Genomic DNA, 15,629 nt, shown 5'->3' with positions numbered 1-15,629 from the left:
AATCATAAAAGTTTAATTTCACGATTCCTTTATGATACTCCCTTTTTTATCATAATCTAGACGAATGTACCTGCGAAAGAGCAAGCATGTGCACTTGTCTATTCATTAATGTGTATTTACACAGCTTCATTTTTTCAAAGTTTAACATTATTTCAGCTAACTGTGGAAAAAATTGTTATTTGCTCCTAAAGCTATATTTAAGCGTTTTTAACAGATATATATTAAAAGCCAAAAATGTGTTATCATGCCAAGGTTTAAGATTTCACTCAGACTTGAAACAAAGAAATTCCTAAATTTGGGCCAACACATAAAATCGCGAAAAAAGCGTGACTTGAGGCCAAATAAAAGTGTTAGGACTAGAATAAAAGTATAACAAAACAAAAATATTGTACTATTGTTGGACTGGGAATGCCTCAAAAGTGTGTGTATATATATATATATATATATATATATATATATATATATATATATATATATATATATATATATAAAATATATGTGTGTGTTTGTCTATTTGTATGTGTGTATTTATGTGTAGATATGTATGGGCACAGATACATACATACACAAATAATACACATATACACGTGTACAAATACACACATATATATATATTTGATTGCAAAAATAGGAGCACAATTGGTTTAACTTATTTTTGTGCTCCACTTGTAATCTAGCCTTTTATGTGGAATTATTCATAATCTATGCTCCACTTTTAATCTAGCCCTTCATGTGGAATTATTCATAATCTATGATCCACTTGTAATCTAGCCCTTTATGTGGAATTATTCATAATCTATGCTCCACTTGTAATCTAGCCCTTCATGTGGAATTATTCATAATCTATGCTCCACTTGTAATCTAGCCTTTTATGTGGAATTATTCATAATCTATGCTCCACTTGTAATCTAGCCCTTTATGTGGAATTATTCATAATCTATGCTCCACCTGTAATCTAGCCTTTTATGTGGAATTATTCATAATCTATGCTCCACTTGTAATCTAGCCTTTTATGTGGAATTATTCATAATCTATGCTCCACCTGTAATCTAGCCTTTTATGTGGAATTATTCATAATCTATGCTCCACTTGTAATCTAGCCTTTCATGTGGAATTATTCATAATCTATGCTCCACTTGTAATCTAGCCTTTTATGTGGAATTACATTTTGAGTTTAATGTACCGCTAACAGAAGTTAGACGTCTTAAAACCATGTATTGTCTGCAGGTGATGTTTTTATGTCATTTACTGAGCAACTCCACTCACCCTGGTATCCAGCTCCTCGTTCTCATCAGGGGTGGTGCAGGTTGTGTGGATGCTGCCATTGCAATCCTTGGTGTTAATCAGCTGTGGGGAATTTCCGTGGGATGACGTCAGCGACAGCTTCTGAACAAAACCAAACGAGAGGAAGAGAGCAGCAAGCAAAAGAGACGGCACCCGTTACTGAGCGGATCAGCTCACAAGAATAAGGCATTTAGCATTAAAGGGAAACTAAACCCAATTTTTTGTTTCATGATTCAGATAGAGCATGCAATTTTAAGCAACTTTCTAGTTTACTCCTATTATATTTTTTTTCTTTGTTCTCTTGCTATCTTTATTTGAAAAAGTAGGAATGTAAAGCTTAAGAGCCGGCCCATTTTTGGGTCAGGACATGGGTAGCACTTGCTTATTGGTGGTTACATTTAGCCACCAATCAGGAAGCTCTACCCAGTTGCTGAACCAAAAATAGGCCGTCTCTTAAGCTTACATTCCTGCATTTTCACATAAAGATAGCAAGAGAACAAAGGCAATTTTATAATAGGAGTAAATTAAAAAGTTGCTTAAAATTACATGCTCTATCTGAATCATGAAAGAAAAAAATTGGGTTTAGTGTCTCTTTAAACTCATGAAAAATGACATCACTAAAATAACTGTCTAAATTTATCATGTAGCACTAATTTGTTACAGGAGATAAGGAAATAACCCATATTTATGCTTGAGGGTGTCACACAGAATTGGTATTTCTCATAGTAATTATGGGTAATCTGTTTACACTGTGCAGAATATTTAAAGGCACAGAGCACAGACATAGATCTACAGTCCGTATCTGCAGCCTACAATGCTAAAAACAACTTAATGTATAAATTATTGTCTTTCCTGGCATGGAGAGTGGACAAATTGATTCTAATTACTAGTGGGAATTCAACTCCTGGCTACCAGGAGGAGGCAAAGAACTCCCCAGCAAAGCTTTAAGTATCACTCCCACTTCCCATAAACCCCCAGTCATTCAGCCGAAGGAATACAGAAAGAGAAGAGGACCCAAAGGGTATAGGGTTGCCTGAAGACTAGAAAAAAATTATAAGCTGTCTTGAACTTAGACAAGGGCAGGTCGTGGACTCTCCATGCCAGGAAAGAAAAGAATTTATCAAGCAAGCATAAATGTTGTTTTCTTTACAATGGCATGGAGAGTCCACAAACCCATCCTTATTACTAGTGGGAACCAATACCCAAGCTAGAGGACACAGAATGGAAAGGGAGGGAGCCACAAGACCGGTGTACCTAGACTGAGGGCACCACCACTTGAAGAATACTTTCTCCCAAAGGAGCCTCAGCTGAGGCACAAACATTTATTTTGAAAATTTTAAAAATGTATAAGCAAGGCCAAAAAGGCCGTCTTGCAAATTCTTCCCACAGAAGCCTTGACTTCATAAGCCCAGAAAGAAGAAAACAGCCCTAGGGATCAGACGTAATCATTTCAGGAGTCTGTTATCCAGATGTCACCTAAGCCAACTTGATGACACTCCAGGACCAAAAAGAAAGAGAGAAGGACATGGCCTACTGACCCTTACTCCAGACTGAATACACAAACAAATAATAGAAGATTGTTTTTAAAAACTTCTGCTTAGGAATGCTTGCTGTCACCAGAATCACAACCCAGATGAGAAAGCAGGAGATTTACTTGGGTTCAAACCCACAACCTTCTGCTTCAGGAGCAGTGGAGCTAACCACTACACCACAATATTAATTTATATCTATCTCCGGGGTACTAGGATTTTGTACTCAAGGGAGATGTGGCGACCACATCTCCCTTGAGTACAAAATCCTAGTACCCCGGAGATAGATATAAATGAACATCCAGCGTTAGCAGCTGGATTCAAAACAACACCATAGAGTTGCAAATACATAAGGCTAACCACAAAGCTACATAGGCCTGCTTATGTAAAAACCAAAAAGGGAAATGACAAGTTCCTGATATAGCTATCCGAAACGTGCTGGGTCGCAATCCCAAACTCGTACAAAGGACCGTCACATCCGCATGGAATATAAATATTAAGAATAGGCTCAAACGGAGCCTGCTTCCTAACCCGAAGAACCAGGTTGAGATTCCAAAAAGGAGCAACAGGACTAAACACAGTCTTGATCCTGACCAAGGTCTGAATCAAGTACTGAACCTCAGGTAAGTTAATCAAGCGATAGAAATCAAAACAGAAAAGTCAGAAATCTGACCCTTTAGGTAACTACTGATAAACCCTTCTCCAGACTCTCCTGGAGGAAAGACAATATGCAGAAGTCTCACTCCCCGTCAAGGATGAGATTCGCATCAATGAGGAAGGAGCACCAACCTCTATGTAATCCTGCGAGAACCGGCAAGAGATCCTGTATCAAGGAGACAAAAATCCTCACAGACAAAACCTCATATAGATAAGACTAGACGAACAATCTCCCTGCAGTCAGCATCAGAGAATATAGAAATGGATATAGAAAGGGACTTTAAAGGAATAGTCCCACTGGGTTTTGAACCCTGGACCTTCTGCGTGTGAAGCAGAATTGATAACCACTACACTATGGGACTGTGGGAGTGCCCTGAGGAAAGAAGACAAATGGGGAAAACAGGAAAAGCAAGACAAGAACCACTAGAACATCCATCAAAACTGATTACGGATCCCTTGATCTGGATCCGAAAAAGAGAAGTTTGGAGATTAGACAAAACGCCATCATGTCCAGCTCCGGAACCCCCCATGAGGGCTATCACTGAGAATATCTCTGGATTAAAAACCTGCTAATACACCTTCAAGGTGCAAAGAGCTGTAGCTGGGCACAAACGCCAGCCTTTCGCTTGCTAGGCAGATAAGCTAACCATCAGACTACTACAGCTGGATAAAGATACCACTCCTCGTGGTGATCTTCCATCCAAAAATCCATTAAATATATGGTCCCCAGATAGGGGACAGATCAGATATTAAACTGTTAAGAACAGATACTACACTAGGTCGAGAAGCAATGCTTCCCAGTTAACCACACCTAAATAAGAATATTTTAGGGGAAAGCCTGCAAACTGTCCCCCAATACCATAAATTGCGCAAGTATCCCCCAAGTGGGGAAATCACAGAGATCGGCGGGCTCAGAGAGCAATCAACCAGCCTAGTCCTGGCAAACACAGATAAGACTCTCCTGCCAAATAAGTATGTAGAAATGAAGCAGATGAGAGACTGCCCACTGAAGAATGCGAAAAACTAACTTATCACAAAGGCCCTTGGTCCTCCAATAAAAAAAAATAGATTAGCTGTTGCCTGTCTGATAGAAATCTGAAAAACCGGACAGAAAAGGCAATGAGAACACTCCATAATGGAAGGAATGACTCCATTGAATATCATGAGCAAAAATGGCGACCAAAGCTGATTTAAAAGCAGATGGTAATCCATTTGGAAGGTTTCTAGATTACCCACTAATTCCCGGGGAACCTGATGTTTAAGGGACCCTAAAACCTCCCTCCAGCTCAGGAGGCTAGTATCTGAAGATACAATCTCACATGAATATCTCCAAAGGCACATGCCTTATATCTGGAATATATTTTAGAATCCTCCCAAATAATTTTGCCCTTCCGCTTGCTATGCAAACGAGAACCATAGCAGGGGAAATAAAATACTGTTATATCTCATAGAGAGAACAAACAAAAAAGATTACAAGGGGAAACATAAATCTACAGTCAATACAAGGAACCTCCTTAATATGAGAGAAAACATATTAATATATGTCTATATATCAAATAAATGAGGACAAAAAACACAGTAAAGTCCCAACATCATAAGAAAGATAGGATGTGACCTTCACAGATGTCACAATCCTAGGCAGAATAAATACTCACTAATGTGAGATATCCTGAACCCCAATTATGAAAAATCCATAAGTTAGAGTTAAAATATCTCTAAGATATATATAAAACCAAACCTGATGTCACAGACATAACCAGAATTGCCTCAATATGAGGAAGATGAAGATTGTAATGCGCTAAGATCATGAAGTGACAAGAAATGATAACTAGGCCAAAACATAATGTCACAGACATTAGCGGAAAGCGAGCTTGATATGAAAAAGACGTCCATATTCAATCTAGTATAATCTTAAATTTTACAACTATGTGCAAAGGCATAGCAGGAAATCCTGCTATGAGGGAAAAAATACCAGAATGGACGTCTTACATATGATGATCCCAACTAGAGAAGGGAAATCACACTTAAACCAACTAAATTACTTCCTTAAAGTAAAAGATTACTTTGATTACAGGAAGGATAGGTAGAGCCATGTACAATCCAACCTTCCAGGTGGATTCAATCCCATGGCTTCCTGCACGCAAAGCAGGAAACCTATCATCCATGTCAAGGGGATAGCTAACCTTCTCTCCATTACGCTATACTTTAAGCTTGCTAGGCAGAGAAGATATCCCTTAGGCCACTAGACCTGTGTTTTGTAGACAACATTTCTTGTAAAAACTAGCAATAATGTCAAATTACCTTTAACCATCACTAGGTGGCAACAGATATCAGGGAACCAACCCTGAGCTGAAAACAGTTACAATCCTACAAAAAGATAGAGCGTTACCCACTGCATTATTATTAGGTATTCTAAAAAGTTATTGTAGCAGAGAACACTACTTTATTATGCCACTATAAAGTCCCTGCATAATCTACAAAGGATTAAACTCTTGCAGATAGAGCGGGACCTAGCACGCACCACAAACACTAGCAGTTGTTAGTGCGCTACAAATTACTATAATCACTATATCCCCTTCAAGCATAAAGCAACAGAGAAGGGCCGCTAATTACGGTTTCTTATGAAGAAGTACACTTAAGTTGGGCGATTATTTAAGATCAGGAGAAAAAGTACATTAGAGAATCGCTGAGTCAATCGCCATGCAATATAAATTCTCCCAAAATAAGAAGTTAGCTAACTATATCATACCTGATAAAATACATACCTAACTTTTAGAAAAAAGCTGCCTTCTAAGAGCAACTATCAATCACATGAAGCCCAACACTCCGGATCATCTAGGACCCGTGAAGAGTGCTTAACAGAGTCTCCCACTTACCCCTTCAAAACAGAGTTGCAGTGAATACACTGCAGAACACCCGCAGCAGTAGACACCGTCCCTGTATAAAGAGCGTGCCAGCAAACTGTCTCGAGGCGGGAAAAAACTGATTAATCTGAATACCGCTGCAAGACAGCTAGGTGCCCGGTGTCTGAGGGGTGTTAACTCATAGGAACAGCCCTATGAGAATAAAGTTCAGAACACCTGAAGACAAAAGTAAAAATCAATGGCCCCTCAGCAGATGGCCATGACCGGCCTATTAACTATGGTCACACATCGCTGACAGAAACATAGAATCCCCCTGACGTGTAAATGAACATAAACTTTCCCTCATGTCAAATCCAAACTGGACAGAAGGGACAGCGCTTATATATCAGGATAAATTTCTCAAAACTGTAGCCTTGCTTCTGTACATGGCTGTACCATCATGGATATGGGGACCTATAACTCCTCTGCCATATACCCCTCATGTATAAGGCTCCAAGAAATATTAAAAAGGAGCATGTAAGAATGACCCAAAGTCTAAACACACAAACACTTAGGGATACACTCAGTACTCACCCCCAGCAGGAAATAAGGAAGCCGTGGAAAATCAGGACTCTGCCAAAGTATTGTAAAAACAGCAACCTAAGAGAAAACGCGAAGCAGTCTAACTGCCACGAATGCTAAAGGACGAGGAGAAAGGCTAGCAGTAAGAACGGCCTGATAGTCATGTTAAAGACCATAACCTGTGCCATAAATTCTCAAGCGCGCGAAAATAAACGTGCCAGAATGACACTGGCTAAAAGATTCATATAACATGAGGGTTCATTGAGCTCCATAAAACTGAGCCTGGCAGGGATAGGAGCGTGAGGGTATAATGTACGGGCCCCACACCCCATAAAGCCTGGGTCTTTATGTACTCTGATCCTTCATAGGCACTATAAGCAGCAGTTCTTTATCCTGGTCTTAACTCAGGGAGCTGCTCCACTAAAAAATATCCCAAAGTTGCAGATATATAATAATAAAATACATACCCCTCCTGAGGGAAGCAGATCCCACTAGGTCCCTGATAACCCAGTCCTTTCACGATACTTCTGCCTATGAAATATAAAAGTAAGGCATTACCCTCCAGGATCTTCTGATGTGGAGCAGTCACAGCAGCTCCAAGTCTGTTAGCCTCATCCGACTGCTGACAGGGACCTGAAGAGAACAAGAAAAACAGAGTAACCAACCCTGGTTTTCTATGTAGGGGTTAGAATACATTGTTGGAGTTAAAGTGAGGACTGCCTCACCGACCTCCAACTGCTAAAAGCCACCATTACTCTTACTAAAGAGAATTACATGGACACAGCATTGCCCCAATCCTTGCTTGCAGAGAAAAGTACCCATTAAAGGATTAATAACTTGATTTCCTTCAGACACCTTCTTCACACATCCTCCTATGTACAAAGGCAAATAATTACTGGGGGTTTATGGGAAGTGGGAGTGATACTTAAAGCTTTGCCGGGGTGTTCTTTGCCTCCTCCTGGTTGCCAGGAGTTGAATTCCTACTAGTAATTAGAATAGATTTGTGGACTCTCCATGCCATTGGAAAGAAAAACAGAATTTATGCTTACCTGATAAATTACTTTCTCTTGTGATGTATCGAGTCCACGGATTCATCCTTTACTTGTGGGATATTCTCCTTCCCAACAGGAAGTGGCAAAGAGAGCACACAGCAGAGCTGTCCATATAGCTCCCCCTCTAGCTCCACCCCCCAGTCATTTGACCTAAGGTTAGGAAGAAAAAGGAGAAACCATAGGGTGCAGTGGTGACTGTAGTTTAAACAAAAAATCTACCTGACTTAAAAGCCAAGGCGGGCCGTGGACTCAATACATCACAAGAGAAAGTAATTTATCAGGTAAGCAAAAATTTCTCTTGTAAGATGTATTGAGTCCACGGATTCATCCTTTATTCGTGGGATACCAATACCAAAGCTTTAGGACACGGATGAAGGGAGGGAACAAGACAGGTACCTTAAACGGAAGGCACCACTGCTTGCAAAACCTTTCTCCCAAAAATAGCCTCCGAAGAAGCAAAAGTATCGAATTTGTAAAATTTGGAAAAAGTATGCAGCGAAGACCAAGTCGCTGCCTTACAAATCTGTTCAACAGAAGCCTCATTTTTAAAAGCCCATGTGGAAGCCACTGCTCTGGTAGAATGAGCAGTAATTGTTTCGGGAGTCTGATGGCCAGCAGTCTCATAGGCCAAACGGATGATGCTTTTCAGCCAAAAGGAAAGAGAGGTAGCAGTCGCCTTCTGACCTCTCCTCTTACCAGAATAGATAACAAACAAAGAAGATGTTTGTCTGAAATCCTTAGTTGCTTGCAAATAGAACTTTAAAGCACGAACCACATCAAGATTGTGTAACAGACGTTCCTTCTTCGAAGAAGGCTTAGGACACAGAGAAGGAACAACAATTTCCTGGTTAATATTCTTATTAGACACAACCTTAGGAAGAAAACCGGGTTTGGTACGCAAAACTACCTTATCTGCATGGAAAACCAGGTAAGGTGAATCACACTGTAAAGCAGATAGCTCTGAAACTCTTCGAGCAGAAGAGATAGCTACCAAAAACAAAACTTTCCAAGATAAAAGCTTAATATCTATGGAATGTAAAGGTTCAAAAGGAACCCCTTGCAGAACTGAAAGAACTAAATTCAGACTCCATGGCGGAGCCACAGGTCTATAAACAGGCTTGATTCTGACTTAAGCCTGACTAAACGCTTGAACGTCTGATATCTCTGCCAGACGTTTGTGTAATAGAACCGACAAAGCAGATATCTGTCCTTTGAAGGAACTAGATGATAATCCTTTCTCCAACCCTTCCTGGAGAAAAGACAATATCCTGGGAATCCTAATCTTACTCCATGAGTAACTCTTGGATTCACACCAAAAAAGATATTTTCGCCAAATCTTATGGTAGATTTTCCTGGTGACAGGCTTTCTAGCCTGAATCAGGGTATCAATAACCGACTCAGAGAAACCACCCTTTGATAGAATTAGGCGTTCAATCTCCAAGCAGTCAGACGCAGAGAAATTAGATTTGGATGTTTGAAAGGACCTTGTATTAGAAGGTCCTGCCTCATTGGTAATGTCCATGGTGGGACAGATGACATGTCCACTAGGTCTGCATACCAGGTCCTGCGTGGCCACGCAGGCGCTATCAGAATCACCGAAGCCCTCTCCTGCTTGATTCTGGCCACCAGACGAGGGAGGAGAGGAAACGGTGGGAAAACATAGGCCAGATTGAAGGACCAAGGCACTGCTAGAGCATCTATCAGCACCGCCTGAGGATCCCGGGACCTCGACCCGTAAAGAGGAAGTTTGGTGTTCTGACGGGACTCCATCAGATCCAATTCTGGAGTGCCGCATAGCTGAGTCAGCTGGGCAAATACCTCCGGGTGGAGTTCCCACTCCCCCGGGTGAAAAGTCTGCTGCCTCCCAGTTGTCTACTCCTGGGATGTGAATTGCTGAGAGATGGCAGGAGTGATCCTCCGCCCACCTGATTATTTTGGTTACTTCCGTCATTGCTAGGGAATTCCTTGTTCCCCCTTGATGATTGATGTAAGCTACAGTCATGATGTTGTCCGACTGAAATCTGATGAATTTGGCCGCAGCTAGCTGAGGCCATGCCTGAAGCGCGTTGAATATCGCCCTCAGTTCCAGAATGTTTATTGGGAGAAGAGCTTCTTCCCGAGACCATAAGCCCTGAGCTTTCAGGGAGTCCCAGACTGCACCCCAGCCCAACAGACTGGCGTTGGTCGTTACGATGATCCACTCTGGTCTGCGGAAACACATTCCCTGAGACAGGTGATCCTGAGACAACCACCAGAGAAGAAAAGCTCTGGTCCCCTGGTCCAGCTGTATTTGAGGAGACAAATCTGCATAATCCCCATTCCACTGTTTGAGCATGCATAGTTGCAGTGGTCTGAGGTGTATCCGTGCAAAAGGGACTATGTCCATTGCCGCTACCATTAGTCCGATTGTCTCCATGCACTGAGCTACAGATGGCCGAGGAATGGAATGAAGGGCTCGGCAAGTGGTTAAGAGTTTTAACTTTCTGACCTCCGTTAGAAATATTTTCATTTCTACCGAGTCTATCAGAGTTCCTAAGAAGGAAACTCTTGTCAGGGGGGAGAGAGAACTCTTTTTGATGTTCACCTTCCACCCGTGAGACCTCAGAAAGGCCAATACAATTTCCGTGTGATACTTGGCTCTTTGGAAAGTCGACGCCTGAATTAAGATGTCGTCTAGATAAGGCACCACTGCTATACCCCGCGGTCTTAGAACCGCCAGGAGGGACCCTAGCACCTTTGTGAAAATTCTGGGAGCAGTGGCCAACCAGAAAGGAAGAGCCACAAACTGGTAATGCTTGTTCAGAAAGGCGAACCTGAGAAACTGGTGATGATCTTTGTGGATAGGAATGTGCAGATACGCATCCTTTAAATCCACGGTGGTCATATATTGACCCTCCTGGATCATTGGCAAGATTGTCCGAATGGTCTCCATCTTGAATGATGGGACTCTGATGAATTTGTTTAGAATTTTGAGATCCAGGATTGGTCTGAAAGTTCCTTCTTTCTTGGGAACCACAAACAGGTTTGAGTAAAAACCCAGCCCTTTTTCTGTCTTGGAGGCAGCTGCAGGCTTCTTGGCCTGTTTACCCTTGTTCCAGCCCTGGTAAGGTTTCCAGGCTGACCTGGGTTGTGAAGCGTTACCCTCTTGCTTTGCAGCAGGGGAGGATGAAGCGAGACCGCTCCTGAAATACCGAAAGGAACGAAAATTATTTTGTTTGTTCTATGTCTTAAAGGACTTGTCCTGAGGGAGAGCATGGCCTTTTCTTTCATGTAATTAGTCCATGAGCTAGTGACGTATGGGATATACATTCCTACCAGGAGGGGCAAAGTTTCCCAAACCTCAAAATGCCTATAAATACACCCCTCACCACACCCACAAATCAGTTTTTTTCATTATATGATTTAAACTTTGTTTTGGGGTGTGGATTATTTTTCAGCGGAATTGGCTGTCTTTATTTTATCCCTCCCTCTCTAGTGACTCTTGCGTGGAAGTTCCACATCTTGGGTATTCATTATCCCATACGTCACTAGCTCATGGACTCTTGCTAATTACATGAAAGAAAACATAATTTATGTAAGAACTTACCTGATAAATTCATTTCTTTCATATTAGCAAGAGTCCATGAGGCCCACCCTTTTTGAGGTGGTTATGATTTTTTTGTATAAAGCACAATTATTCCAATTCCTTATTTTTTATGCTTTCGCACTTTTTTCTTATCACCCCACTTCTTGGCTATTCGTTAAACTGATTTGTGGGTGTGGTGAGGGGTGTATTTATAGGCATTTTGAGGTTTGGGAAACTTTGCCCCTCCTGGTAGGAATGTATATCCCATACGTCACTAGCTCATGGACTCTTGCTAATATGAAATAAATGAATTTATCAGGTAAGTTCTTACATAAATTATGTTTTCCCCCAGTGATTTCTGAAATAATCTCTTTCAATTCAGGCCCGAAGAGGGTCTTTCCTTTGAAAGGGATGTTCAAGAGTTTAGATTTTGACGACACATCGGCCGACCAGGACTTTAGCCATAGCGCCCTGCGCGCTAAAATGGCGAAACCTGAATTCTTTGCCGCTAACTTAGCTAGTTGGAAAGCGGCATCTGTGATAAAAGAATTAGCCAGCTTAAGAGCCTTAATTCTGTCCTCATATGAGGTCTCCGTCTGGAGCGCATCATCCAGCGCCTCGAACCAGAAAGCAGCTGCAGTAGTTACAGGAACAATGCATGCAATAGGTTGGAGAAGAAAACCTTGTTGAACAAAAATTTTCTTAAGTAAACCCTCTAATTTTTTTATCCATAGGGTCTTTAAAAGCACAACTGTCTTCAATTGGTATAGTTGTGCGTTTAGCAAGTGAAGAAACAGCCCCCTCCACCTTAGGGACCCGCATGGGGTCAGATATGGGGAACATTTTCTTAAAAACAGGAGGGGGAACGAAGGGATACCTGGTCTATCCCACTCCCTAGTAACTATATCCGCAATCCTCTTAGGGACCGGGAACACATCAGTGTAAACAGGAACTTCTAGGTACTTGTCCATTTTACACAATTTCTCTGGAACCACCATAGGGTCGCAGTCATCCAGAGTAACTAATACCTCCCTGAGCAATAAGTGGAGGTGTTCTAGTTTAAATTTAAAAGCCAATGTATCTGAATCTGTCTGAGGAGAAACCTTTCCTGAATCGGAAATTTCTCCCTCAGACAGCCCATCCCTCACCCCAGCTTCAGTTCGCTGTGAGGGTATATCGGATACGGCTACTAAAGCGTCAGAATGCTCACTATCTGTTCTTAAAACAGAGCTATCACGCTTTGCAGGTAACACGGGCAGTTTAGATAAGAACACTGATAGGGTATTATTCATAACTGCCGCCAAGTCTTGCAAGGTAAAAGAGTTAGACGCACTAGAGATGAGGCGTCGCTTGAGCGGGCGTAACTGGTTGTGACACTTGGGGAGAAGTTGACGGGCTAACCTCATTACCTTCTGTCTGAGAATCATCTTGGGCCACATTTTTAAGTGCAACAATATGTTCTTTAAAGTGTATAGACATATCAGTACAAGTGGGACACATTCTGAGAGGGGGTTCCACCATGGCTTCTAAACACATTGAACAAGGATTTTCCTTGGTGTCAGACATGTTTAACAGACTAGTAGTAAAACAAGCAGGCTTGGAAATCACTTTAATCAAGTAAAAACACACTTTGAAAAAAACGTTAATGTGCCTTTAAGAGATAAAAAAGGCACACAATTTTGCAAAACAGTGAAAAAATGCAGCAAACTTTTCAAAATTTTTACAGTATGTACCTAAAGCATTAGTAAGATTGCACCACTAGCAATAAAAACGATTAACCCCTTAATGCCCAAACCGGATCGACAGTAAGTAAAAAAAACGGTTACAAAACGCTCAGCACCTTGCCACAGCTCTGCTGTGGCCCTACCAACCCTTAGGAACCAGATTTGTGTGGAAAAAGCTTCTTATAGGCCCTCAAACTGCAGCAGGACCCTCCATGTGAAACAGCCTGAACTTCTAGTCAAACATAACTGCGCATCTGAGGCGCGAAATTAGGCCCCTCCCGCCTCACTACGGTGCCTGTGAGGCCTGAAGAAACACTCCCAAGTGTTTTAATAATAGCCATGTGGGTAACAACCCCTGAAAGAAACCTAAAGGAACCTTCAAAGTATCTCAAAAAAATGATATTTTCAATAAAAACCGTTTGCCATAAAGTAGTGTCAACCAGCATAAACTAGCCCTGTTATGTAAGCTTGAAATTCCATACTTAGTCTCTGAATACAGCTTACCCTTCCCTCATGGGGATTTATCAGTCTTTTATAGCATTCTCACAGTCTTGTCTAGAAATAAATGACTGAACATACCTTATTGCAGCCTAACCTGCAAACCGTTCCCCCCAACTGAAGTTTTCTTGCACTCCTCAGTCCTCTGTGGGAACAGCAGTGGATTTTAGTTACAACATGCTAAAATCATCTTCCTCCCTGCAGAAATCTTCATCTCCTTTCTGCAAGAGAGTAAATAGTACACACCGGTACCATTTAAAATAACAAACTCTTGCTTGTAGAAAATAAAAACTACAATTCTAACACCACATTCACTTTACCCTTCCGATTGCTTAGAGCCGGCAAAGAGAATGACTGGGGGGGTGGAGCTAGAGGGGGAGCTATATGGACAGCTCGGCTGTGTGCTCTCTTTGCCACTTCCTGTTGGGAAGGAGAATATCCCACAAGTAAAGGATGAATCCGTGGACTCGATACATCTTACAAGAGAAAAGTACATTTTGTATTAATATTAAATATTAAGGGAATAACCCTGTCTATGTAGTGAAATTTGTTTCCCTTTAATATTGTTACATTGACAATTTAGAACAAATAATTGCTTGTTACTTGTACAATTTGAACAAAGATAACTTTATAAAATAATGTTACATTGCAATGTATCTAATGTAACAAATAAAAACTACATTTAGTACTCAATTTAAAAAATATATTTCAAATATTGAAATCAATATTGGAATGCTAATACTAATATTTTGAGTATTTGTTTTTAAATCCTAAATAACATCTAATATTCAAATGGTTCATCTTTTATACTTGTTTTAAAAAAAAAAACCGGAATATGACAAATGTTCTGCAGACAAATTCAGTCATCGTAAAGGGATATGCAAAATGTTTACTGAATCAAAGTGATGCAGCATATCTGCAAAATCTTACTAGAAAATATCACATATACTGTACATGTAAAAAAGAAGATATTTCACCTCAATATCCCATCCAATTGTAAAGGGACTTTAAACATCCATTAAGGATTTGGCATATGCATATATAGTCACTTTATTTCCCTCCTCAGTTTAAATGGACAGTCTATTCCAGAATTGTTATTGTTTAAAAAGATAGATAATCCCTTTATTACCCATTCCCCAGTTTTGCACAACCAACACTGTTATATTAATATACTTTTTACCTCTGTGATTACATTGTATCTAAGCTTCTACCCACTGCCCCCTCATCTCAGTTCTTTTGACAGATTTGCATTTTATCCAATCAGTGCTGATTCATAAATAACTCCACGAGAGTGATCACAATGTTCATTATATTGCACACATGAAGTAGCACTGTCTAGCTGTAAAAACTGTCACAATGCACTGAGATAAGAGGTGGCCTTCAAGGGCTTTGAAATTAGCATACGAGCTTACATAGGTTTAGATTTCAACAAAGAATACCAAGTGAACAAAGCAAAGATGATAAAAGTAAATCGGAAAGTTGTTTAAAATTGCATGCCCTATCTGAATCATTAAAGTTTTATTTTGACTAGACTGTCCCTTTAAAGAGACATTGTATACTAGATTTTTCTTTGCATAAATGTTTTGTAGATGATCCATTTATATAGCCCATCTGGGAGTGTTTTTGTAACAATGTATAGTTTTGCTTATTTTTTAATAATATTGTGCTGATTTTCAGACTCCTAACTAAGCCCCGAAGTTTTAGATTCTTGCTGCTATTGTTTGTGTAATCTGTCTTTTCATATGCAGGGAGGGGAAAACAATAGCCAATCATCATCAGCATCATGCATTGCTTTGCTGTGATCTCATGAGATTTCATAGTAAACTTCCTTAAACTGAATAGGCAAATGACATGACTGTGCCTTCACATGCCAGATGCTTTCTTTCTAGCATGTC

At 40.6% G+C, this 15,629-nt stretch overlaps 1 protein-coding gene and 1 pseudogene across 1 annotated transcript in view; both read right to left on the bottom strand.

The window, feature by feature from the left end:
* The window catches only part of ADCY3 (adenylate cyclase 3), a 413,132-nt gene that overhangs the window by 93,006 nt on the left and 304,497 nt on the right, over positions 1–15,629 (bottom strand). The window contains 1 exon segment of the mRNA XM_053709517.1: positions 1,267–1,386. Coding sequence (XP_053565492.1) covers positions 1,267–1,386 — 120 coding nt within the window.
* LOC128658522 (uncharacterized) lies at positions 4,157–4,262 on the bottom strand (annotated as a pseudogene).

Source organism: Bombina bombina, chromosome 4 (genome assembly GCF_027579735.1).
Source record: "Bombina bombina isolate aBomBom1 chromosome 4, aBomBom1.pri, whole genome shotgun sequence".
NCBI classification, from domain to species: Eukaryota; Metazoa; Chordata; class Amphibia; order Anura; family Bombinatoridae; genus Bombina; species Bombina bombina.
Note: the sequence above shows the minus strand (reverse complement) of the source record. Positions and strands in the feature narration are given on the sequence as shown.